Source organism: Benincasa hispida, chromosome 5 (genome assembly GCF_027475165.1).
Source record: "Benincasa hispida cultivar pf3 chromosome 5, pf3_genome.v1.1, whole genome shotgun sequence".
Lineage (NCBI taxonomy): Eukaryota > Viridiplantae > Streptophyta > Magnoliopsida > Cucurbitales > Cucurbitaceae > Benincasa > Benincasa hispida.
In genome coordinates this window covers 62947605-62974049 of record NC_143482.1, presented here as the reverse complement: position 1 = coordinate 62974049, position 26445 = coordinate 62947605, and the positions used below count along the sequence as shown (strand labels likewise).

At 35.7% G+C, this 26445-nt stretch overlaps 2 protein-coding genes, 1 non-coding gene and 1 pseudogene across 3 annotated transcripts; 2 read left to right on the top strand and 2 right to left on the bottom strand.

The window, feature by feature from the left end:
• Nucleotides 1-846: 846 nt before the first annotated feature.
• LOC150036331 (secreted RxLR effector protein 161 pseudogene) lies at nucleotides 847-3231 on the bottom strand (annotated as a pseudogene).
• Nucleotides 3232-8285: 5054 nt separating this feature from the next.
• Nucleotides 8286-10445, top strand: TIC20-IV (translocon at the inner envelope membrane of chloroplasts 20-IV). Its single transcript, XM_039032548.2, has 3 exons — nucleotides 8286-8564; nucleotides 9044-9204; nucleotides 9590-10445. The coding sequence occupies exons 1-3, from the start codon at nucleotides 8383-8385 to the stop codon at nucleotides 10246-10248; spliced, it is 1002 nt and encodes a 333-aa protein (XP_038888476.2). The 5' UTR covers nucleotides 8286-8382; the 3' UTR covers nucleotides 10249-10445.
• Nucleotides 10446-11340: 895 nt separating this feature from the next.
• TRNAD-GUC (transfer RNA aspartic acid (anticodon GUC)) lies at nucleotides 11341-11412 on the top strand. The gene has a single exon. It is a non-coding gene; the product is annotated as a tRNA-Asp (tRNA).
• Nucleotides 11413-12072: 660 nt separating this feature from the next.
• LOC120078175 (uncharacterized) lies at nucleotides 12073-14988 on the bottom strand. The gene is made up of 4 exons (XM_039032401.2): nucleotides 14460-14988; nucleotides 14011-14219; nucleotides 13458-13565; nucleotides 12073-12972 (listed from the first exon to the last, which is right to left on the bottom strand). Exons 1-4 carry the CDS (start codon nucleotides 14749-14751, stop codon nucleotides 12283-12285), a joined length of 1299 nt encoding a protein of 432 aa, XP_038888329.2. The 5' UTR covers nucleotides 14752-14988; the 3' UTR covers nucleotides 12073-12282.
• Nucleotides 14989-26445: the final 11457 nt, after the last annotated feature.

The following is a 26445-nucleotide window of genomic DNA, read 5'->3' as shown; positions in this document are numbered from 1 at the left end:
CTAGGTTTAATGGGTAAACCGACCTCTGGATAACTTAGTAAGTACTGTATTGAATTTTTTTTTTCTTCTTACCTATGAGATAATGCAAGTGTGGTATAAGAGTAAGCATTCATTTTTACTGATTTCTATAAGTTGTTGAATAATTATTTACGAAAAGATCATAAATGATGTTCTTTACAAGAATCACCTATGTGAGTGTGAATGGGCCGCTTCTATGAGAATTTTAAGGCAAAATCTCTAAAACACTTATGAGACCAAGCGGTGTTCAAGGTCGAACACAATTATGAGAATAAATTTTGTTATAATGGGAAACTATGTGACTTCCATTGTCTTAGTTTACTCTAGAACGGCTGATAGTTCAAGCCATTAAATCCACTGATTAGTTAATCAAACTCGATTGATGTTCACTAGGGAAAGTTCAAGTGTTTACTACTTATCTCGATGTAGATTCTTCATTGGAAAATACCGAACATTTTTCTTGTTCATTTTATCTTAATTTGTCAACTTACCATTTTTGGGGAGGATTGTTAGACTAAATGGTATGTAACTCTCCATGTGGGCTGCATCTTTCCAATTCCATAAGTTGTGTCCCTTCATGAATGATTGCATCACTTCATAAATAATTAAATTGAAGAAAGGACATGACTATTCGAATGACCACGAATTAGTCTAAATATATCATTTCTTCAATTTATTTTCTCAAAATTTTCTATAGCATTTTCTTCCTTTAAAATTTCTCTCCATTTTCAAAATTTGCTAAAAAAGTTTGGTATATCCACAAAGTTTAGTTCGTTGATCTTGTGGACGAGGTGCTACATCCATTTAAAAATTTTCTTTTATTACGGTTTAGAGTCGAATCAACGATATCGATTCTCGAATCGAACAAAATGGGAATACTCTAACTAGAAATTTAACAAATGTAACGTCAATGACTTCCTCAGCAACGTCGTCATTTTGTTCGATTCGAGAATCGATGTTTTTGATTTGACTCTAAATCGGAAAAGAAAAAAAAAAGAAAATTTGTAAATATCAAACTACTCCTATCACTACAAAGACGTTGCAACAGTGGTAAGTCCAAGTCGATCCGCAAGGAAGTGCGATTTTTTTTTGTTAAGTTAATTTTCTAACTAGAGCGATAAATGGGGGGTTTTGTGTGGAAGAGATATATGCATGAAATTAAAATAAAAAGGTAAATGTAATAAAAAAATAGGAGTCTATCTAATTTCTAGAGCAAGAGAAGTTTTCTATGCAATTTCTTTCAGTAGTCATCAATTAATTATACTAAATCTATTGACCCCTCAACCTATTAGAAAATGCCCAATTAGCCAAATTTGATATTAAACCAAATTAGCCCTAATTCAATTTACAACTCTTCCTTCTTAGCAACATACAAGTTAAAATTGAACTGCATTATGAAAAGGGTTCAATTGTTGAGACATACTACAAGTCGAAAAAATCATATCTGACAGCACGATTTATTTGGAAAAGATTATATTAAGGCATACATACATTTGGTCAGAAAAAGTCTAGACTTTATACATGCAATCCTAATATGCGCAACTAAATCAATCAAAATATGCATAGGCTATGTCGATTTTGCAAACAAGAATTTCAATAAACTAATTTGTCATATCAATTTATAAAAACTCTATTAAGATTCAATCAAATCATCCCAAAGAGTTCACAACAATTCAGTTAAATTAACTGTTACAAAATCGATAATTAAAGAACACAAAAAAAGAAACGTAGAGTAGGGAAGATCGACATACAGATATACGTGGTTCACTAACAGTGTGTTAATTACGTCCACGGGCAGAGGGAGAACAATATTATTTCGAGAGAATATTTTCAGAATTACATCAAAAAATGGCGCCTCTAGGTTAGAGAGTTTATATATCGCACTGCTCTAAACCCTAGGGTCAAAAACGTAAATAATTGTAAATAAATAGATATGTTGAATACAAAAATCCTTACTAGGTTGTTCGAAGCGCCAACAAACAGATTCAAGGCATTTCAACATTAACTAGAAATCCTTCAAGAAATTAAATATAGAGCTCTTTCACAAAGAAATTAGATAGGAGTCATAGACAAATTCAAGATACACATCTAATCCGTCGATTACAACCCAAAACAAAAAGAAAAACTAACCTAAAGATACTAAAATTTGAAGGTAAAAGAAGAAGATTTAAGCTTAACTTTGGCCTCCATCAATTCAGCCCCAAAAGTTAGCCTCCAAGCGTCAGGCGAGCATCGGATCTAGGCAAACCACGAGCGTTGCGATGCTCCGGTAGGGGCATTTTGGTCCCTTTTCTAGGTTGTTCGAAGCGCCAGCAAACAGATTCAGGGCATTTCAACAAATCTCCACCTTGACTTGAATTCTCTCCCAAATAACAGATGTACCAAATGCAACATAAATCAATATCGCCAGACATACCCAGACTTCTCCCTCGTGCCTCAAAGTGTCCCACAAAGGGGACCATTAACAATTCAAAATATTCAGCAAGTCCAATCGAACTTGCCTTGTGGAACCGGTTTGGTGAACATATCAGCAGGGTTATCAGCAGTACCAATTTTCATCACTTTAACTCTCTATTCACCTCTTAAGAAGTGATATCTTACATCTATGTGCTTAGTTCTCTCATGATGAACTTGATCCTTGGCTAGGCATATTACACTCAAACTATCACAATATACAATAGCTTGGTCATGATGCAAACTAAGATCACTAACTAACCCCCTCAGCCATATTCCCTCTTTAGCAGCTTCTGTCAAGGCCATGTACTCTGCTTCAATAGTAGACAAAGTAACTAAAGGGTGTAAGGTTGCCTTCCAACTAACAACAGAACTTCCCAGAGTGAACACATAGCCAGTCATAGACCTCCTACTATCAACATCTCCAGCATAGTCAGAATTAGAATAATCGATCACCAAATACTCTGTGAAATTTCCATAAACAAGACCAACATCAGATGTACCTCTAAGGTAACGAAAAATTCTCTTAACGGCTTGCCAATGCTCTTTCCCAGGTTGACCCATGAACCTGCTGACAACACTAATAGCATGGGCAAGATCAGGCCTAGTACAGAATATAGTATACATCAAACTTCCCACTGCACTAGCATAAAGAACTCGAGACATGTATTCCTTCTCAGCTTCAGACTGTGGTGAAAACTCAGATGACAAACGAGCATTTACAGCACTAGAAGTATCTATAGGCTTAGCTGATGACATACCAAACCTGGACAATATTTTCTGAATATATCCTTTCTATGACAAGAAAAGCTTATTCTTACCTCTGTCCCTATAAATCTCCATACCCAGAATTTTCTAAGCAGCTCCCAAATCCTTCATATTAAACTCAGCACTGAAAAGATTCTTCAATTTCAGAATATCAGACTTAGACTTTGCAGCTATGAGCATATCATCTACATATAAAAGTAGATAAATCATCGAACCATCATCAGCTTTGTTGTGATATACACAACAATCATATGGACTCCTGTTATAGCCAAGTCCAATCATATAGCTGTCAAATCGTTTGTACCACTGCCTTGGAGACTACTTTAACCCATATAAAGATTTCTTCAACTTGCAAACATAATCTTCTTTACCTGGGCACTGGAACCCATCTGGTTGGGTCATATAAATCTCTTCCTCCAACTCTCCATGTAAGAAAGCTGTTTTCACATCTAGTTGTTCAAGTTCCAAATTCTGATGTGCTACTATAGCTAGTAACACCCTGATAGAAGTATGTTTGACTACTGGTGAGAAGATCTCATTATAATCAACTTCTTCCCTTTGTGTGAACCCTCTAGCAACAACTCGAGCTTTATATTTATGCCCTCTGAAGGTGATATTCCCTCCTTTTTCTTGAAGACCCATTTATAAGTGACAATTTTTCTCTCCTTTGGTCGTTTAACTAATTCCCAAGTCTGATTTTTGTCGAGAGATTCCATCTCATCCCCATAGCAGCAAGCCATTTAGCAGATTCACCACATGACACAGCTTCTCTATAGGTGGATGGCTCATGAGGATCCACCTCTTTAGTAACCTACAATGAAAAAGTAACCATATCTTCAAAACCATACCTCACAGGAGGTCCAACACCAACTCTTCTAGTTCTATCAGGAGCTATACTCGATTGATCTACTCGTGATCTAGAATTCTCAGGCAAATCAACTTCTGACGTTCTAGGCACATTAATTTCTGGTTGCACATCAGTTTCTATAGTAACGTGTTGATCTTCTCCAACTTGATGTTGTAATTCATTCACAACTGAAGTGAATTGCATCTCCACCTGTTTATCAACACTATTACTTTCTCCCACATCAGTAGACGTCATAAAAGGCTTTACAGTTAAGTTAAGCATGGAATTTTCATCAAATATCACAGTTCTACTAAGTATGACTCTATTCTCAGAAGGTGATCAAACTCTATATCCCTTAACTCCATCCCCAAAACCCACAAATATACCCTTTTTAGCTTTTGGTTCTAATTTACCCTCATTAACATGATAGTAGACAGTACAACCAAAAACTTTTAATAAAAAATAATTTGCAGGCTTACCAGACCACACCTCGTAAGGTGTTTTACAATCAATAGCTGTATGAGGTCCACAATTGATCAGATAACATGATGTATTCACTGCTTCTGCCCAAAACTTTCTAGCCAACCCTGCATTAGAGAGCATGCATCTTGCTCTCTCTAACAACGTCTGATTCATACGTTCTGCAACCCCATTTTGCTGTGGAGTATTCCTAACAGTATGCTAGCGAACAATCCTCTTAGCTTTACAGAACTCATTAAATTCAAATCCACAGAATTCCAGACCATTATCAGTTCATAGCCTTTTAATCTTCTTCCCAGTTTGATTTTCAATCAATATCTTCCACTGCTTGAAATTCTTGAAGGCTTCACTTTTATGTTTCATCATAAACACCCAAGTCATTCTTGAATAATCATCAATTATAGACAAAAAAAAATACCTACTGCCTCCAATAGATTCAACTTTGGAAGGTCCTCAACAGTCTGAATGAATATAATCAAGTGTCCCTTTTGTATGATGAATACCTCTTGGAAACTTGCTGAGATGAAGTTTCCCAAATACACAATGTTCACAAAATTCAAAATCCTGCACCTTATGCTCACAAAGAAGATCTCTTTTTTACAGAATTTGCATCCCTTTTTCACTCATATGACCAAGTCTCATATGCCATAACTTAGTCATATCATCCTTGTGAACGACCGACGATGCAACAACAGCATAACCTGTTATTGTGGAACCTAATAGAAAATATAGTGTTCCACGCTTTATGCCTTTTAAAACTACCTCAGAACCCTTATAGACATACATTGCTCCACCTTTACCTTTAAAACTGTAACCCTTGCTATCGAGTACACTAAAGGATATCAAACTCTTCTTCATTAGTGGAACATACCTAACATCTTTTAAAGTGTAGAAGGCACCATTATGTGTTCGTATCTTGACTGAGCTGATTCCAACTATTTTGCACACAGTACCGTTAGCCATGCTAACATTCCCTCCATCTATTTGCTGATAGGTTAAGAACCACTCTCTATTTGGGCACATATGATAAGATGTCCCATAATCAAGAACTCACACATCATCAGAATGTGACTATTCATTCACAACTAAAGCTAGATCTCCTTCATAATCGATCTCGACTTCTTCAGAATCAATCTCATCTTGTGCAACAGAGGCGGATGCTTCCCTTTTGTCACTCTTTTCCTTATTTTCCTGATTTCTTTTTATCTTAGGACATTCGGTTTTCCAATGCCCCTTTTCTTTACAATAGTTACAAATATCATCTGATCTAGAACCCTTTGACTTCGAAGACCTTTTATTCTGGTTCGACTTCTGCTTACCAGAATTCCTATGTCTCTTGCTTCCTGTAGCAGCTAACCCAGATGCCTGACTTTCTGAAACTAAATTTCCTGCATTCTGACTGTCCTCTCTCATAAGCAACGTGGACTTTGTATCTAAGGTCAGAGTTTCTTTCCCTCCAATATACGAGTCAATGAAAGTCTCATAAGATGGCGGCAAAAATGTCAACATAATTAGAGCAGCATCTTCATCATCAACTTTAACCTATAGATTACGCAGATCTAATAAAATTTTATTTAATTGATCAAGATGGTCTCATAGAGACGTACCTTCCTGCATACGTAGATGATACAAACGTTTCTTCAAAAACAACTTCTTAGTTAAAGATTTCGTCATGTAAAGACTCTCCAACTTCAACCAAAGACCAGCGACAATTTCTTCATCTGCGACCTTGATGATGATGTCATCAGCCAAACATAGCATGATCATCGAATGAGCCTTCTCCTTAAGAGTCTGCCACTCTTCGTCATCCACGACAGCCTTCTTTGACTTACCCATCAGTGGTGCCCACAGCCCCTACTGCTTTAGCAGGGATCGCATCTTGATCTGCCATAAACCAAAACTGTTCCTCCTGGTAAATTTGTCGATCTTTATGTTCACGCCAGACATCTTCAATTGTCGAACAAATGCAAAATTTTGAAAAAAAAAACCCTAACAAGGCTCTGATACCAGTTTGTTGCGAAATCGACAATTAAAGAACACAAAAAAAGGAACGTAGAGTAGGAAAGATCGACACACAGATATACGTGGTTCACTAACAGTGTGTTAGCTACGTCCAAGGGTAGAGGGAGAACAATATTCTTTCGAGAGAATGTTTTCAGAATTACTTAAAAAAAACGGCGCCTCTAGGTTAGAGAGTTAATATATTGCACTGCTCTAAACCCTAGGGTCAAAAACGTAAATAACTGCAAATAAATAAATATGTTGAATACAAAAATCCTTACTAGGTTGTTCAAAGAGCTAGCAAACAGATTCAAGGCATTTCAACATTAACTAGAAATCCATCAAGAAATTAAACATAGGGCTTTTTCACAAAGAAATTAGATAGGAGTCATAGACAAATTTAAGATACACATCTAATCCGTCGATTACAACCCAAAACAAAAAGAAAAACTAACCTAAAGATACTAAAATTTGAAGGTAAAAGAAGAAGATTGAAGCTTAACCTCGGCCTCCATCAATTCAGCCCCAAAAGTTAGCCTCCAAGCGTCAGGTGATTGTTGGACCTAGGCAAATCACGAGCGTTGCGATGCTCCGGTAGGGGCATTTTGGTCCCTTTTCTAGATTCTTTGAAGCGCGGATGCTCAAATCAACTCCAAATTACTTCAAGTTAACCACAATTTGCTCCAAATCACTAATTCTACCTCCTGATTGATCAATACCTACAAAATAGGGCAATAAACACGTAAACTCTGATAACGAGCCTGAATTAAGCTAGGAATAATAGCTCTTTTTGAGAGCTATCAAAAGGTAATCACAATGAAAGATCTAAATTAATTGACTTATGAAAATTTAGAAGTTTAATTGACTCAAATAATTATAAGTTTCACACAATATTGATAAGAGAGCATAAATTGATACACTTACAAAATTTTTAAGTTTAAATTGATACAATTATTAATTCAGGATCTATATATTGATGTTTGCCTAAAATTCTATTTCTACTGTTTTTATGTTATTTTATTATTTATTTATTTATTTATTGTGAACATGAAGTTTATAAACAATACTAAAACTCTTTTAAGTTTTTTTGTTTTGTTATTTATTTTATACTTTGTTTTGAAAAACAAAATTAAAACTTGAAAAAAAAAAAAACGTAAAAACTTTATTGTTATCATGATGAAGCGAGGCTAAAGAACAAGTGGATAGGAAGCTGAATTGTTTAGGGGGGTAACCTGTGTGGCTTTTCTTCTTGAAGTGGCCATTCAACCCGTCGTCTATCGCTTTAAATGGCTGTTCGTTCATTGCTTGGATGACTTTCATCTGCAAATTCACTTCTGTATCCTCACCCAACCCAACTTTAAAATTAGATCGACCCATTCAATCTTTAATTACAAAATTCATGCACAATTCAAAATTGCAAGGATAAAATGGAGATGTGTAAAGATTCTCTCTCGTAACATTTTTTATGATATAATATAAACTTAAAAGCTAAAACTAGAAAAAACACTAAAACATTTTAATTATACTTATACATTACTTTTAAGTATATATACAGTAAAACTACTTTAGAAGCTACTGTTTCAATGTTAAATTTTTTAAAATTTTTTAAATTTTATAATATTTGCAATAAAAAGTACTAAGGTATTTTCCTTTAATAATTCATTTAAACAAATAAAATAATAATAATAATATAAACAAAACCTCAGTAAACCTCGCTGAGCACCGTCATGCCACAATGCAAAAATGCCTCTCTCAACGACCACAAAAGTTTTGGGTATTTCCTCTAAAGTGCCCAATAAAATATAAAATTAGGGATGTACCCTATTCTTGCATGCAAAGTAACACGGCCCTATCCACCGCCTCACTTTTCCCTTTTGCGCAAAAAAACTGGAAAGATGTTCGCGGTTGGTCCGAGCAACGCCCGACTCCACTGCAACTCTCCGAATCCGCTCCTCCCGCCACCGGCGACGGCGACCGCGACAGGAGCTTCCGTACGGTATGTGTCATTTTCGATTGTTTCTTTAATTTGCTGTTCCGTCTATTGCTATATTTTGTTGTACCGAAGGTGGGAATTAATTACAGTTCTTGATTTTGGGCGTTTTATTTCAAGATCTTGTTAGTTTTTCTATTTATTGTTGATGTTTCGTTAGTTACTATAAACAGAGAGTGTATTTGGCATCCGATGATTTTGACTCTTTTCTTTCGTTTTTGTTTCAATTTAGAACAAATGTTTGAGCTATATAACTGGGGGAAACTATTATAGATGATTTGGTGGAAAATCCTAGGATAGTTCTGTCAATCATTTTAATTTCTCAGTTGTTAAATGAATTACTTCAAGTATTGGGTATTTGGCATTATTGATAATACTCTTCCTGCTGCAGCCTCTGTTGGTCTCCGTGTAAATCTTAATGGAGATTGCCATTCTGAGAAATTTTCTCTGGTATTGGTGTATAACTCTAATTGATCATGATTTAGGTACAAGGATGTGTTTCTGAAAAGATGTTTCAAGCCCAGCCAAGTGGTTATTCCCCAATGTCATCGATTCGGTTCTTCAAACTTGGACACAAAACTTGTTTTATCTATTACCAATACTAAACAGGAACCTTATAAAGAACTGAAGTGTTCTTCTTCTAAAGGTATGAAATTCTTTTAACTCTAGCGTTTTGACCTTTTATTTTAGTCTGAACATTTGAACAAATATTATTAACTCTTATAATGTGCACAATTTTGTTGAGGTGGATTATAAAAGATCTCACTTTTTGTTTACTCTGTTTGTGGGATTATGCTCTTGATTGTTGATTAAACCGGTGTTCAAACAACCCAAAACCTTGGCTGAGAACTTTCGTATTCTTTGAAAGAGAGCGTCAATTATATTGTTCATCCAGGAATCAGGATTATATAGTGCATCGTTCTCATATCTCATGATATACTTTAACCAACTTTTGCTATATGATTCAATACCATCATATTTGTAGTTGGAGAAGAACTAATAATTCCCATTCTGAATATTATGATTTCCAGGAATATTGATATCACAACTTTCTGCAGCAGCATCCCCACATCTATCTGGGGAACAAGGCAGTCTATTCCACAAACTTCCACTTTTACCTCCAAGAAATTGTGCTGGAAAGAGTTCTCAAGCCTTCAGAGATGACTCTTACAGTGTAAAACGCCACTCTGGGGTCACCCAAAAACCAGAATGGTGGTGGAGAACTTTGGCTTGTGTTCCATACTTGATGGCTTTGCAGATGTCAAGTACAGCATATTACCTCTTGCCCTTGTTGGAGCACTTGGACGTTGATAATTTGATATTTTATATCCCCGGATTCGTTCAGAAGTTACCGTGGTGGTTCCCCATGTTGTACTTCAACCTCGCATACTTCGGAGTCGTGAGGAATAAAGAATTGCCTCATTTCATTCGGTTCCATGTGATGATGGGGATGTTATTAGAAACCTTGCTCGACATCGTATGGTATTCAAGCAATTTCATGCCACTCATACATTACAATGGTACATATGCAATGCAATATTGGGCAGCAGTGGGGTTCATCTACATTTCCAGCTTGTTGGTGTGTATAAGGAGTTCTCTCTTAGGGACTTATGCCAAAATACCATTCATTTTCGAAAACGCACTTATTCATACATTCTTTAGTATAGGACGATATTATCGACCGTTCTAGACTGCAGTGAGGTATGTTGTATATGAGTTAAGAGTCTTAGAGGTGGACAATAAAGAACAAGAGAGCAGGGTCTTCATCGAGCCTGATGTTGTTTTGGAGATTTTGTTTGTTAATTTTTATGAGCGGGAACTGGGGTTTTAAGATATTAGCCAATTTTTTGTGGTTATAATTGGTCATCTATCAAAAATACTTTCGAAGTTTGGTTCCCTTTTTTTTTTTTTTTTTTTTCTCTCTCTCTCGACTTTAGAATGAAATTTTGCAGATTTGATCAGTGTTTTAAGGGAGATGAGAACTTACTGAATTCCTGCAGTGTGCTCAATTATATCATGTGGCTCCCAAGTTCTCAGTGGAAATTTTTCTTGTGAAAAGGCCTACTAACAAGACAGAAATGTCATAATCAACAAAGACCAGTTCATGATGAAAATACATAGTGTGATTTAGGGATGAACTTTATGGACTAATGGATTTTTAAGAGATTGGTTGGTAATATTTTGTTAAATTTCATTTAGTAATCCTTTGATTTTTTATTTGTTGTTTTTAAAAAACCACGCCAAATTTTGAAAACTAAAAAAAGTAACTTTTAAAAATTTGTTCTTTTTTTAAAATTTAGTTAAGATTCAGCTATTATACTTAAGAAATTATTAGGAAACACTTAAAAAAAATAATTATCAAGTAGGTCTTTGTTTTATAATAAAAAATTAATAATAAATGGTTACTGTATAGTTTTATTTTTATGAGAAACTTAAATGCTCCTTGCACTTATCTTTATACACTCAAAATCTGCTCAGATATTATCACATGATATTTTTTTTATTAAAAAATGATTTTGTTTATTATTATTATTATTATTTGTGTGTGTGGGGTAAAGAAAAGTGAAACATAAAATGATTGCTCAGTTTTGATTACAAGAGTGTAAACCAGAAAAAGGAAGTGAAAAAAAAATGTTTTAATACCCATTCGCTCGAAGCACTCTGTTATGAATTATGGTTACTCTTGAAGCAGTACAGTTGTATATGTCCCTTGGCTATGTCAAACTCATTCATTATTCCGAAAAAATCCAAATATAAAATCAAATAGCATGATTTCAACAAAGTCGTTGTAGTATAGTGGTAAGTATTCCCGCCTGTCACGCGGGTGACCCGGGTTCGATCCCCGGCAACGGCGTTTTTCTTTTTAATTCCTTTTTGTCACTTATTTCAAAGAATTTAACTCCTTTCAGAACTTAAAATAAACAATTGTACATAAATTGTCTCAACTCAAAACAAATCAAGTTTCTTAGTACTTGCTTCTATTTCTAGTTTTCTGTAAGTATTACTCTATCATTCTTGACTTATTAAATGGATCAATAAATATTTACAGTGCAAACCTAAGGGAAACACCCCACTTATGAATTATGATTAACTTTGTAAAGAGTTGTTGATGTGTTCTTCCTTTGAAAGCTCGAGTATATTAAAACTTCTTAAATTATTTTTAGCTGATTACAATATTATTTAAAACCTTTTTTTCTTTACTATTTCAATGGTTATCTCAAACTCATTATAAAAGTGAGAGAGGAAGAAAAAGAAGAAAAAAAGAAAAAGAAAAAAGCCGTTAACCCAAAACACAAATAAGATCCTCAGAATAGGACAAAGAATAATGAAAAGAGAGAAATTTACGAGTACAAAGTCAAGATGAATAGTGTTTTGTACAAATGCGGTCATCGTAGTATAGTGGTAAGTATTCTCGTTTGTTACACGGGTGACACGGGTTCAATCTCTTGGCAATGGTGGTTTCTCAAGGGTCGTCAATCCCGGCAACGGTGGTTTTTTTGTTTTTGAAATTGTATACTGTTGGTAAAATTAATATATAATAGAATCTTATCATCAGTAGTTCAAAGTATAAGATCAGTTTCCCATTTCTTGCTCATTTGACAATAACAATAAAATTGGTAGTGGAACTTCACAGAAAATTTTCGAAATTCAACTCAAGCTAGGCAAGAAAGTATGAGAAGCATACCTTTATGACCAATTCAAAGCCAGTAGTTCTTCATCTAAATCACCCAGGACAATCACTTTCTGCAAGACGCGCACCACGCTGGACTCGTCTCAATGCACTCACTCGACCCAAACGAACCCCCACATTCAGAATGCCAACATTTGTACTTTTCACTCGTCTTTTCTCCGAGTTAACAAAGTTAATTTCAACATCTTTTTCAACTTTCCCTGTTCTTTTTTCCTTGTGATGAAACTTCTTTACAGGTTGCTTTACTCCACAGAGGCGACCGAAGTAGTAAAGCGGTTCGACATAACAAGAAGATGAAGAAACAATGCCTCTAATGTTTGTTGGACGGACAAGCTTTATGAACTCTTGTATCTCTGAGAAGCAAGCATGGTCCGAATATGGAACTGAAAATATGTACTTGTGCAACTTGTTTACTGATTCTACTTTTCCAATTTGCTTCTCGATCAAGAAGCCACCATTTTCGTTCAACTTGCTTTTACGATAACGTGTGGTAAGAAGAGAACCAGAAAGAACATCATCTCCTTCATGGGGCCTTACCACCCAAGGAAGACCTGATGGCATGATTCCGATTGTTGGACGCATCTGGTTCAATCCCTCAAGAGTATCTATGCTGAAGCTGTAGCGAGGAACAGCTCGAACTCTAGTAAGATTCGTCTTAGTAGTGAATCCGTCATTGAAACCAAGAAGATGCATGGTCTGCAAGCGTTCTGGCCACACCCAAACCTTCAACAGGAAATTAATTTTTTTAAAAGAAAAGGATCAGCACTGAAAATCAACAAGATAGCCATCTAACATCGCAACATAGGATTTTAGTATTCTAGGAAGTTGGGCAAATGGGGTTTGAACAGATACTTCTATATTCCTTTGACTCAATTAAGTCAAACCACGACAGCTCCTAATAATCATCCTCAACAATCAAAATAAATTATTATCAACTTTCCCTACGACATTCGCCTAAACATGAAAAATCTAGATACGATTAATCCTTTAAAGAAGCTATTCTAAATTTTCTATCCCTCAATGTTGCACAGAGGAGGCAGTATTATTTGCACCAATTAATGAATCTCCATGCTAAATTAGTCAACATATGACTTGTTTACATGTTTTCTAAACCACTTCCGCCGATTAATTATTGTGCCCTCAATGAAAGAAAACTGTTCCAAAACACATTGGTGAGCTGGATAATCACATCTTCACTTAGAACTAACCTTCAATTCAAGCATGCGAGAAATGTGAAGTAAAAGATTTTCCTTCCCCAGAGAATCAATGCCAATGATGATATCATGTTCCGGATGGGAGGCAATGATATCTACAATCTGTAACACTTAATCAAGAAGTGAAATAACATTAGAAAGGCAGAAAATTTCAAAAGGTAACATTTTAAAAAACGATGTGGTACTGGTTGTACAGGTCCGATCCCAAGAATCAAAGAAATTCCGATCATCAACAGAAGCCCCATCTCCAGTTACATACTATTAGATCAGAGAAGCTTCTTTACGTCTCCTTCGTGACAATCAATATCAATGCATAAACATTATAGTTCAAAAAGGTTATTTCCATGGAGTTCAATCAAAAGCTAGGAGAATAATAATATAGAAATAACATCTGATAGTGTCTGCTTCCTCATGGCTGAGTGGAAAGAAAACCTTCACAGTCTTCAAGCATCATTTACCTAAGTCTAACCTCTGTGTAGTTCATTCTTGCAAGAATATGAAATTACATGTCGGAAGTATAAAGAAGCAATCAAAGAGAAATCTTAACCTGTTGTGCAGCAATTTGTCGAGAAGGAAAGGCATATGAAGGATTACAATAGGTATTATCCAAGTAAAGAATGTCGACAGTATCATCCTCGAGTGCATTGAGAAGCGTGATCCTTCCTTTATTGGCCCTTTCACTACTCATTTCCCACCGAAAATCCCCTGTGTAAAGCAAGCAACCAAAGTCTCCACGAAACAAGAGCATAACAGCACCTAACCGTAGCAAAAAAGGAACAGCACAGTACAAGTTTGATCAAACTAATTCGCTCTAGCAACTAACCAGAACAGAAACATAATCCAAATACAAAATGCAGCAATTCTTCCTACGGAAAGAAATCTTAATATCGCCTATCATACAATTAGATAAAGAATCCACTCCTTTCAGGACTTAAAACAAACAACTGCCGATCAACTCATCAAACGGAGAGATGAAAGCTTTGAATCTTTGATTACCAGGACAATGGTGAGCATCGATGGCCATGACCTTGATAACTTTCCGAGAACCAGATGAAGGTGAAGTCAGTGAGATTGAGTGCCATAAGCCGATTTCGAGGACGCGGAGCAAAGAGAGGTTGAAATTGGGGAATTTGAAGGGGAATAGTTTGGCGGTGAGGCGAGAGCAGAAGAGTAGGCCTTTAGACCATTGCGAAGACAAGCCCTTGGTGTGGTCGGAGTGGAGGTGAGTCAGAAAATAGATCTGGCTATCATCCGACCACCGGTCCACCGAAATCAGGCCATTCTCCATCCAGCGGCGGTGGTGGCGATGGTATCTGCAGAGGTCGGAGTGGGAGTTCGATTCGAATTTCGAAAAGAAACTTTGGAATTTGGCGGGGTGAATATTTATTTTCGTTAGAATTCGATACTATCGGCGGTTAAATGAAATTTTATCGCACTCGAGAAAGAAAAAAGGGACTTTGCGTGACCAATATCATCTGTTAATTAACATTGGGTCTTGAAGAATAACATTTACCCACTCCATTTCAACAAAGGGACGACAATAATATTCGAAAAATAAGAGTATGTAGTGCCAATTATAATTTGACATTTGTTAATAGATTCTTTTTTCTATTTCGAATTTTTTTTATGGGAATGATGAAAAATAAATGTATAAAGATTGGTACAACTAAGTATTACCCATAATATTAATAATTAAAATTAAAAGATTTCTACCCATATAGTCTAAATAAACAAATATGTCTAATTACATAATTCTTTATACTTTTTTACATGAATAACTTAATTAGCTATTATTTTACATAAATGTTATAGTACATTTACATTTTAGCCCTTAAAACCATTTAAACATAAAAAAATTAAAAAAAAAATCATAAAAGGAAACTAAGTTAGTTGCCTCTATTATAAATCTAATAAATAATCGAATTTTGTTTTTCTCCTACTATCCGTCCTTTTTACATATTTTATAGTATATTAAAAAAAGGTTAAACATTTTATTTGTAAGGCAAAAAAACTCAACCACTTTCCTAAAATAATGATGATAATAAATAAATAAATAAACCAACTAACTCTAAACTTTCACTCCCCAGCCGCCCCAACCCCATTTTTCAAAAAAACAGGAGGAATCCCCTCCAAACTCCCGTCTAAATGCCGACGACCTCGACATTCAGACCAATGTAGCCTTCGCCCCTGCCGACATTTTTTATTTGCAAGACGATGATGATGATTCAAGAATCCACCGCTGTCACCACACATTCTGTTATTTCTTCATCTACCACTTCTATGTCTACAAGTTCATATTCATATCTGCTCGACCAATTCTGTGCCACCGTGGATGTCCGTCGTTGAACAAATCTACGATTTAGGAGTACACAACCTACGGGAGTACATATTTATGCACACATTATTGCATAGTATATGTACAAGGTTTATTTCTAAATATGCGAATATATAATATGAGGTATATATTTATAAAATAATTAAATATACATGGACAAGTGGATATGACAAAAGATGTAGAGTTATATATCTCAATAGAAATGGACACAAACTTAAATATGTAATTGTTCTATGTATATTTAAAATAAATTTCGTATATTTAATAAGAGAAAACACCCAAAATTTTAGGGCCATTCAAATTATCTATAGTGAAATAATGTAAATTTATAAGTATGTGACGAATAAAACACAATGTAAAATGAAACACCTAAAATCATATATAATATTGCTTTTTTTTAGAACTACTATTCCTTAATTTTAGGGATTTATATCATATTAGTTAATAAATAAAATAAGAAATCATTAAATAAGAACCCTTCATTAATTATGATATACAATGTAATGTAATTAATGATTATTCCAAAAATAAATATCTAAGTAAATACGGTTTAATTTTTTTTTAATATTTTAATCACAAAATAATACAAAAATTAATAGAAGGGAGAATCGATCACGAGGTTAAAATTGTCCAAAAAAAAAATAGAAATCTAGTAATAAAATATTATTAAAGTATATGATATTGATGAAATATTGCTTGTGAAATAAGTCATTTGTTTAAATCTTTAAAATTTAAATAGGATGACTAAATATATTAAATGATATGGACAAAAGTACCTTAGACTCGAAGACTTCAACTCACCTAAAAAAAAGGTTTGATAGGAGGAATATAACCTACCAACCGAGTTCAGGAGAGGTTCATGAATGAACCAATATCACATTAGAATGAGAGGAATCCCAAGAACATGAAAGTATGGTTAGAAAAAACTTAAAATAATTGGAAAGTTACTATATATATCAACAAGATGTACTTTCCTTTTCGATGGTCTAATCATAGGAACTTCAAAGTTAAGCATGCTTAGCTTGATAATCCTCATCCATCTTGAAAGGACCCGTGTCGAATCTGAATTAGACATCTATCTGATTAAAAAAAATATATATGGAACTAATCAAACCATGTTAGTTTATTTGTAAATTATAATGCGTATGAAAACAATAGAGAAGAAATAGTGCCATGAATGATTAATGTTAGAATTTTTAAATTCGAATGTTAAAATTATATATAGATGCAAGTATATGTTGCTGAAAGGATCATGGAGAAGTTCAATTAATAAAGAATCTATGAAAAAAAAATCATGAAAGAAGGTTAAATACCTAAACAAATTAAATAAAGTTATAATTCCCAATTTTCCATAGAGAAAAACTTCGGTGCTCCTTTGGATGTACATATCTTAATACATCTCAAATATAGTCCAATAAAATGTTACCACATGATTTTTTTATTTTTTAAAAAAAATAACTTTTTTCCTTTTTTTTATAATAGAGATGTGTGAACACAAAAATTAATACAACCTAAGCTATATATAATATCATTGTTCTTTTCAATAACCCACCATTTCACCTCACCTTTTTCCTTAAAAAAAAACCCTTCCCAAGTTTGCTTCTAAAAGCCGTCTTTCTTCCCACATTTTCAACTCCCAATACATCAAACACCCTTCCCCACCCTCGTTCTAATCTACCTCTCATTTCCGTCGTCCAAATTTGCCTTCGAAATCCAATGGTAGCTGAACCCCACATCTTCATCTCTTGATCATCCAAGTCCCTCCCTTCATTTTCAACACATCTCCGATGGCGTCGGCTACATCTATTCGTCTTTGGCGCATCCCCGACAGCATCTCACCTTCGTTTTCGGTCTTCCTCCAAGTCTTCCTACGATTTTGGTGTGTTCAAAAGGAGTTGAAGTGCTACGGCCGAACATTCCATCATCGTTTTTGGCCCCACATTCCAGTTCTATGGCTGCATCCTGTGGTCGTCCCCAGCCATCAGTTATTAGAAAGGGTTTTCCCTCGAAGCTTGATTGTATTTTGAAACGGATTGTTGTATTTAATTGTAAATAGTATAATATATATGTTCTAATTGATTTCAACGTGAAATGTAGTTTCAAGATCTCACATTTTTAGGGTGGTAGTAGTTGTCATTAATTTTTTAACTGATTTAGTGTGGTTCCACTTTTTCAGACTTGTTTAATCTATTTATATATGGAAATGTTAGTGAAAATTTTAAGTGTTAAATGAAAAGAAAAAAAAAGACATTTTGAGAATCTCACATTGCTGGGTAGTGGAATCTCCTTCTTATACTCTCACCTTCGGTTCCAAGGGTACCCATATTCTAGAGGGAGTGAGGAAGTGAGGAGATAGGTAAATGTGAGTATGGTGAACATCCACACATGTGCCATCGTTCGGTCAAGTGTGGCGAGGCATGTGTGTGATTTTTTTATTAAAAAATTTATTAATAATTATTATCTTACTTTATTATTTTTTAAATCCTTCATTCAACAGCTCCAACACGTGCAAGCAGGTCGCATCGGCCAAGTCTTCTGCGCGCTTCGACATTCAGTGGCTCGCATGCTTTTTGCAGTTACACGTTCATTAGTTGTGTGGTTTTTGCGTTGTTTTCCGTTGGCCCTCTACACCTATAAAAAGTGCAAATCTTTTAGCATTTCAAAACAACTCATTCTTCCATTTTTTTCCCTCGAACTCTTCATCATTTAGTTTTCGAGCAAGTCAGTCTAAAGGATGTGAGTTTCCAATTGATCGCAATACAACTTCGATCGAGATAATTTTATCTATTCTTGGTTGTTTTATCCTGGGGATGACGTGGAAATTTCGTAGAACTACTTGCACATTTGGGTAGAACTGCGAAACGTCTTAAAGAGAGCGAGATCTATGACTCAGCCTATAACAAGTTTTTGTTTTGCAGGTTCCATTTTCTGATTACTACCTTCGTGACCTGTTGCTGTCATTTTCTATCCATCGGAAGATAACGGTATCAATAACTTTAAGACGTGTTTCATCTGCCACTGCTACGATGACCCTTACGAATCAGAATGACATTATGACTTCCGACATCAACCATCCATCTCGGTTCGAAGGAGTAAACTTCAAACGGTGGAAGCAGAAGATATTGTATTTCGTCACAGTTAAGAAGGTTGTCAACGTTTGTACTATAGAGAAGTCAAATGTCCCGAAAGAAGATCTGACTGAACAACAAATAAAAGAAGTTATTGATTGGGAATAAAGATTTCTTATGCAAAAATTTTATCTAAATGGTTTGACTGACGACGTGATTATTACAGTACAATGAAAACAACAAAAGATGTGTGGGATACCCTGTAGAAAAAGTACAACACCAAGGAGGCCAGTTCGAAAAAATATGTCGTCAGCTATTACCTAAAGTTCCATATGGCAGATGACAAATTTGTGGAGGTCCAGTCCCATGAAGTACAGAAGATAGCCCATGAAATAATAAGTGAAGGTATGCCTCTAAACAAGCAATTCCAAGTTGTCGTTATTATTGATAAATTGCCTTCTACGTGAAAGGATTTTAAGAACACCTTGAGGCATAAGACCAAGGAGTTTTCTTTGGAGAATTTGATCATCTGGCTGAAGATTGAAGAAGAAGCCCGAAAGCAGGACCAGGGGAAAGAGGTGGACATTGTTCTTGGAAAATTCGCCTCTGTCGTGATAAAGCCTGACCAAAAGTCTAAGGAAACCAAGAAGAAAAGTTAGAACCGTGGTTCCAGCAACCAGAACAATCAGAAGAAGCAGAAACTTCTCTTGGGAGAAACGGTACAGTTCCTTTTTCTTTAACTATAATAAACTTGGACACATGGCTAGGAACTGTAGGAATAGGCATCATTCTGCTAGTCAGACGAACCTGATAAAAGAACGATTAGTAGTTATGATCACAAAAGTAAATGTGATCAGTGGTTCTGAGGGGTGGTGGATAGACACTAACGCTACGTGCCATGTCTGTCATGGCCTTAGTCTGTTTAAAACTTATACTGAAACTAAGGATAAGAACATACTGTTGGGGGATCACCACTCAACGAAAGTTGCTAGAACAGGCAAGGTGGAGCTGAAGTTCACATCTGGAAAGACTCTCACCTTAAAGGATGTCCTGCACACTCCAAAGATAAGAAAAAAGTTAGTCTCGAGCTATTTTCTTAACAAGGCCGGATTTACTCAAACTAAAGGGGCATATTTATAGACCCTTACTAAGAATAATGTATTCATAGGGAAGGGTTATGCAATTGAGGGCATGTTCAAATTAAACCTAAACATAAATAAAATGAAATCTTCTATTTATATGTTGTGTTCTTTTAATGTTTGGCATGCTAGATGTTATCATATTAATAAGAGATCAATTAGTAACATGATTAGGCTGAAAATGATACCTAAGTTATCCATGAATGAATTTGGTAAATGTGAATATTGTAGTCAGGCTAAAATAACTGAAACTCTACATAAATCTGTATTTAGGGAACCTGAGCCTCTAGATTTAATTTATTCTAACTTATATGAATTTGATGACATCTTGACTAGGAACAGTAAAAGATATTTTATTACTTTTATTAATGATTGCTCTAATTTCACCTTTGTGTATTTGCTGTAAAACAAAATTGATGTATTTGATGGTTTCAAATTGTTTGTAACTAAAGTAGAAAATCAGTTTAACAGAAAGGTTAAAAGACTTCGTAATGATAGGGAAACTGAGTATGACTCAGACAGTTTTAGTAAGTTCTTTAACTCACATGGAATAATACATGAAAAGACTGCACCTTACTCTCTGGAAATGAATGGAAAAGTTGAAAGGAAAAATAGAACTTTAGTTGAGCTAGTAGTTGCTAGTTTACTCAGTTCAGGAGTCGCGTCTTATTGGTGGGGTGAAATCATCCTTACCGTGTGTTATGTCACAAATAAGATACCAAAATCTAAAAACACAACTTCACCTTACGAAGCCCTCAAGAATAAGAAACCAATGTCATACTTTAGAACTTGTGGGTGTCTAGCCTTTGTAAGAATTTCATACCCTAAAAGAATAAAGCTTGCTAGTAGAGCCTATAAGTGTTTCTTTATAGGTTATGCCATAAATAAAGTCTATAGGTTCCACGACCTAGTAAACCAAGTGATTATTGAATCAAATGATTCTAACTTTTTTTAGGATAGATTTCCCTTCAAATCGAGAAATAATCGGGGCTCGGGATCTAATAGTCTAACCCTAGTTAAAAATCTTACCTCTATAGAGGAAGCCGACCCAAAACCTAGAAGAAGCAAAAGAACTAGAACCGTCAAAGATTTTGGGGATGACTTTTAGACCTATAGCATAGAAGAAGACCCTAAAGACCTAAAAGAAGCCCTATCCTCTTTAGATGCCAATTTATGGCAAGAAGCTATAAATGATGAAATTGACTCTCTTAAGTCAAATAGGACTTGACATTTGGTAGACCAACCCCCTGGTTGCAAAGCAATAGGTTGCAAATAGATCCTAAGGAAGAAGCTTAGACCTGATGGAATAATTGATAAGTTTAAAGCTAGGTTAGTAGCAAAGGGCTTTAGACAAAGAGAAAACATAGATTTCTTTGACACTTTCTCCCCGGTTACTAAAATTACCTCAATCCGTGTACTATTTTCTCTAGCTGCCCTAAATAACCTCATAGTACATTAGATGCAAGTAAAGACCGCTTTCCTAAATGGTGAACTTGAAGAAGAGATTTATATGGAACAATCTGAGGCTTTATAGTCCATGGACAAGAGAATAAGGTTTGAAAGTTAGATAAATCTCTTTATGGTTTGAAACAAGCTCCAAAGCAATGACATGAAAATTTTGATAACCTAATCTTATCTAAAGGTTTCAAGGTAATGAAAGTGGCAAATGCATCTACTATAAGTTTGAAAACAATCTTTGCACTATCTTATATCTGTAGGTAGATGACTTGTTAATATTTGGGTCAAATTTGCACGTCATAAATGATGCAAAATTTATGTTAAGTGCAAACTTCAATATGAAGGACTTGGGAAGAGGGAGTGTAATCTTAGGCACAAAAATGAGCTGGTCTAAAAAGGGAATTTCTTTAGATCAATCTCACTATGTAGAAAATATTCTAAAGAAATATAATTACTTTGAATGTGAACTAGCATGTCCTCCTTATGACCCTAGTGTTAAGTTGTTTAAGAATACTGGTGATAGTGTTAATCAAACTGAGTATGCAAGCATCATAGGTAGTCTCAGGTACGTTGCTGATTGCACTAGACCTAATATAGCTTATGTTGTAGGATTATTAGGTTTATAAACAGACTCAGTATAGAACATTAGAATGATATAGAAAGGGTTATGAGGTACTTAAAGAAAACCCAAATCTTAGGATTACATTATTAGAAGATTCCCGCTATCCTAGAAGGATCAGGGATGCTGACTGGAACTCTCTCTCGAATGATTCAAAGGCTACAAGTGGCTATATTTTCAATATAGCAGGCAAAGCTGCCTCTTGGAAGTCCAAGAAACAGACTATCTTAGCACAATCAACGATGGAGTCAGAAATGATAGCACTATCAACAACTAATGAATAAACAGGCTAGCTTAGAAGTCTGCTGTTAGAGATTCTCATATGGGGAAAACCAGTACCAGCCGTAAGGATCCATTGCGATAGTACTGCAGCAATCACAAAATTTTAAAACCGTTTTTACAATGGAAAGAGACAAAAAATACGTCGTAAGCACAATACCATTAGAGAGTTCCTCACTACTGGTGCAGTTAGAGTGAATCATATACTGATTGATGAAAATTTGGCAGATTCTTTGACGAAAAGACTGGCCAAATAGAAGGTTTTTAAAACCTACGAAAGGATGGGACCCATGCCTATAAAAAGATGAATAATTGTGAGAAAACCAACTTGTAGATTGGAGATCCCAAGAAACAGGTTCTGATTACTTAAAGGATCATATAGCTTTTACTAAATGATCGTGTACCAGAGCGAGATTACCTAAACGATCGTGCACCTTTTTCTAAACGATCAAGCACTTGTCTATACGATAGACTCCAAATTTCTCCCACTTTCTTGGTCATTGAATACGATCGTGTTTCCTTCTTCCCTCTACCAAATCCAACAGAGCCCACACCTTCTAGATTCTCACTCCGAGAATACTGAGGTCATTGAGTGGTGGTATCCTCGTTGTGGCCTGTTCGTGTAGAAAATCGTTCGTTTGCAGAGCGATAGCGAGATTCGGTAGACAATTGGCTTGGCTTCACAGTGACAGGGAGAGGTGTTGTTTCTAGCGAGACTGAGAGAAAGATAGAAGACATGTTCTTCAAAGGTGAGTCTTTTGGTTCTTTGTATTTAAGTTTTCAAAGCATGTTGTAATTTGTTCTGAAATGCATAACTTGTATGTATGTTTGTGAATGTTGTATTTCTGTCACGATGAATTTGGAACGATCTTGCTTCCGCTCATAAGTACTCTTTGATAAGAGTTCCTTCAATTGGTATCAGAGCCAGATTCTGATATTCCAAATCCATTGTTGTATAGAATAACATTTACACTCTCAGTGGGTAAAGCATGTTTGCATTCTGTTTAAATGTTAAATAGTTTTGTGGATGTGGATTAATGGAATTTTCTTGGATGATGCCTCTGGTTATTTAATTCTTTTACATTTAAAGTTAATTGTAAGGGCCCCTATGTTTTTTGGCATATTAACTTGCTATCGAGTCTGTAACTTCAAAGTGTTTAAGTCTCTGTGAGTCGCTCGTGATGAGGCTTCAAGGCAAAAAGTTGTTGTACTTTGAGGAAAAAGACGACCAAGCATTGGTCAGATCGTGTAAACGATGGGGTAAGTGATCGTTGAGCATATGATACTCGGCAATAAAGAGAACATGCATGCACTAGTCGATGGTGTAGCTCAGCAAGCTTCATCGCTTAGTCCCTGACTACACGATCGCGGAATAAATGTTACTTAAGCGCTTGTTCTATGATCGTCTAGACGATCGTGCTTCACAGCAACGTCGTCGTCTAAATGATCGTTTAGATTTATGTGTTTGAATTCGGTGCGCTAAATGATCGAGTGCCTCATGCTTCATCGCATTGTAAATGGTACTCAATCGTAGCTAGACGATCATGAATACTTGGCCTATTTACTAAACGATCATGGAGGCTTCACCCGAGCGGTCCAAGACCCAGTACGCCTGTGAGCTGGTTTTCTCAATGGAGTAATGTAATAGATAGAATTTTATTTTCGGTTTCGAGGCTTAATCATCCCGATCCATTAGTCTTTGGTGAATGTACATAGGATGTATGTTTGATTATATGTCATATGGTATGCCATATAGTTGAAATCCCACCTTAGGTTATGCACTGGTCATGCATCATCTCTATATTGTAAGTGTATGATTAGAGTTTGCATGATTTAAATTACATAAGAGCATGCCCATGCATCATATAATATAAGAGTTATATTTATGCATGCATTAAGCATAGACATGCAGCATCTTTATATTATAAGTGTTATAGTATAAGGGTGTATGGACGCATGTTTGCTTGGTTCATTACAAGTATATAAATTTTATATATAGTAATGAATGGACATTACATGAAGCATGACACATAGGTTAAATTTATAAGAGTTATAAATACCTAGTTGTGCATGACAATATGTATGGGTTTTGGTTGTTTCTTTTATAAGGGTTATAAGAGAAATTAGAACTAAAATCAATAAAAAAGATATGCATACGAACTTAGGCTTGAATTATGGTTTTAAAAGTGTTTTAAAACTTGGTGGAGATAGACCAAAGATCACGGTTCTAATAAGATTAGCAACCTAAGGTTTGATATTTTAATCAGTTTAATAGGATTAAATTGACTAATAAAAGAAGTGTAGCAAATCCATCTATAAGGGACCTTTTATCTGAGGTGGGTTCTGTCTAGGCTGGGGTACATAAGCTGACAGAAACAGAACACCCCTACCTGGGAACCTACTTAGAAAGGTGAATTAGATAGATTTGATGAATGCATACAAATTTGAGGATAATCCGTTAAAGAGTTTAATGAGATTACTTGAACTTGTTTGATTTCAAAGACAATAGTTGTTTTTTAGCAAATTAAATTGACTTAGATAAAATCAGTATCAAATGATCTAAGTTAATGAACCCCTAGGTAGAATATTCAGTGATAGGTACTTGGGGTATATGATACTTCATTTAAACCTCTTCGTATTTCTTCCTTTAAGTTTCACACCGTGAGATCTATCCTCGGCCTCGTGGCACCTTGGAAGTGTCCCCCTAAAGGATGGTGTTTGGCTAGGTCAATATCAAGGTGAACGGAGAAAATGTCCATAGTAAGTGGGAGCGGGACGTGCAACAGCATATCTCATGGTCTCTCTCGTTAGGTTGGATAACGTTTCTGTGCATCGCCTCGAGGCACCCTGGGAGTGTCCCCATATAGGATGGCAGTTTTGCACGACACTTTATTTGATCTCCTGTATAGGATAAGGTTGCTTTAATCTCTTGTCCTATATGCTTTTTCCCTACGATGGGCATATTAGGGTGGGACTCTAGGGCTGAAAATGAGGGGTTACACTTACGCGGAATTGTTAAGGGTTAACAGTTCTGGACCAAACGAATGGTGACTGTTGGGGTCAATTACAAGAGTTTTTTCTGCCTAATGGTTGAGAGTGTCTCATCCCAATGAAGGGGCATCTGATCACTCCACCGGTGACGTTTGTCCTACCTCATTGGGGCATCATTGCGAAATAGAAGTCTTTTCACTTAGGATACTTGGAATCTATTTTGCTAAAACTAAAATTGGTGTTAAAATGTGGTATTCCATAGACTTATTAATTTTGTTCGTTTTTCAGCAATGTAATTATGGCTACAGCCACATTAACTCTTTTAAGCGCCAACAAACTGACTGGCGAAAACTACGCTAGTTGGAAACACATGATCACAACAATTTTAATCATCGATGATTTATGGTTCGTCCTTACGGAGGAGTGTCCTTCTATTCCACCTCAAAATTTCACTCAAAATGTTCGGGAGGCTATGAGTGTTGGACATGGACAAATGAGAAGGTCCGAGCTTATATCTTGGCTAGTCTTAACGACGTTTTGGCCAAGAAACATGAGCTTATGGTCTCAGCGCGTGAGATCATGGAGTCCCTGCGGGGGATGTTCAGACAATCGTCTCAACAGCTCAAGCACGAAGCTCTCAAATGCATCTTCAACTCCAAAATAGAGGAAGGCACCTCTGTTCGTGAACATGTGCTTAATATGATGGTCCACTTCAACGTGGTGGAGATGAATGGGTCACGCATCAATGAGGGCAGCTAAGTTAGCATAATCCTGCATTCGTTGCCGGATAGCTTCCTGTACTTTGTCAGCAATGTGATTCTAAACAAAGTGGATTATACCCTTAAAACTCTCCTCAACGAGTTGTAGACATTTCAATCCTTGTTGAAAAGTAAGGAGAAGAAGGTTGGTGGGGGAAGTGTTACCTCGTCATCAAAGAAGTTCCATAAAGGTTCAACTTTAGGAACGAAGTCTGCACCTTCTACTTCTAACATTTCCAAGTGGAAGAAGAAGAAGGATGGAAGGGGAAGAGGAAAGCACCTACTAACCCACAGCCTGTCGCTCAGCGGGGAAGGTGACTAGCACCCAGTGACAA

Bases quoted from the DNA above. Each gene is read 5' to 3' on its own strand.
- TIC20-IV (XM_039032548.2), top strand. From the start codon at position 8,383: ATGTACCCTATTCTTGCATGCAAAGTAACACGGCCCTATCCACCGCCT. The intron at 8,565-9,043 runs GTATGTGTCATT...ATCATGATTTAG, and splicing joins GCGACAGGAGCTTCCGTACG to GTACAAGGATGTGTTTCTGA. The intron at 9,205-9,589 runs GTATGAAATTCT...TATGATTTCCAG, and splicing joins GAAGTGTTCTTCTTCTAAAG to GAATATTGATATCACAACTT.
- LOC120078175 (XM_039032401.2), bottom strand. From the start codon at position 14,751: ATGGAGAATGGCCTGATTTCGGTGGACCGGTGGTCGGATGATAGCCAG. The intron at 14,220-14,459 runs GTAATCAAAGAT...TGCTACGGTTAG, and splicing joins CGATGCTCACCATTGTCCTG to GTGCTGTTATGCTCTTGTTT. The intron at 12,973-13,457 runs GTTAGTTCTAAG...TTCCTGTTGAAG, and splicing joins CTCGCATGCTTGAATTGAAG to GTTTGGGTGTGGCCAGAACG.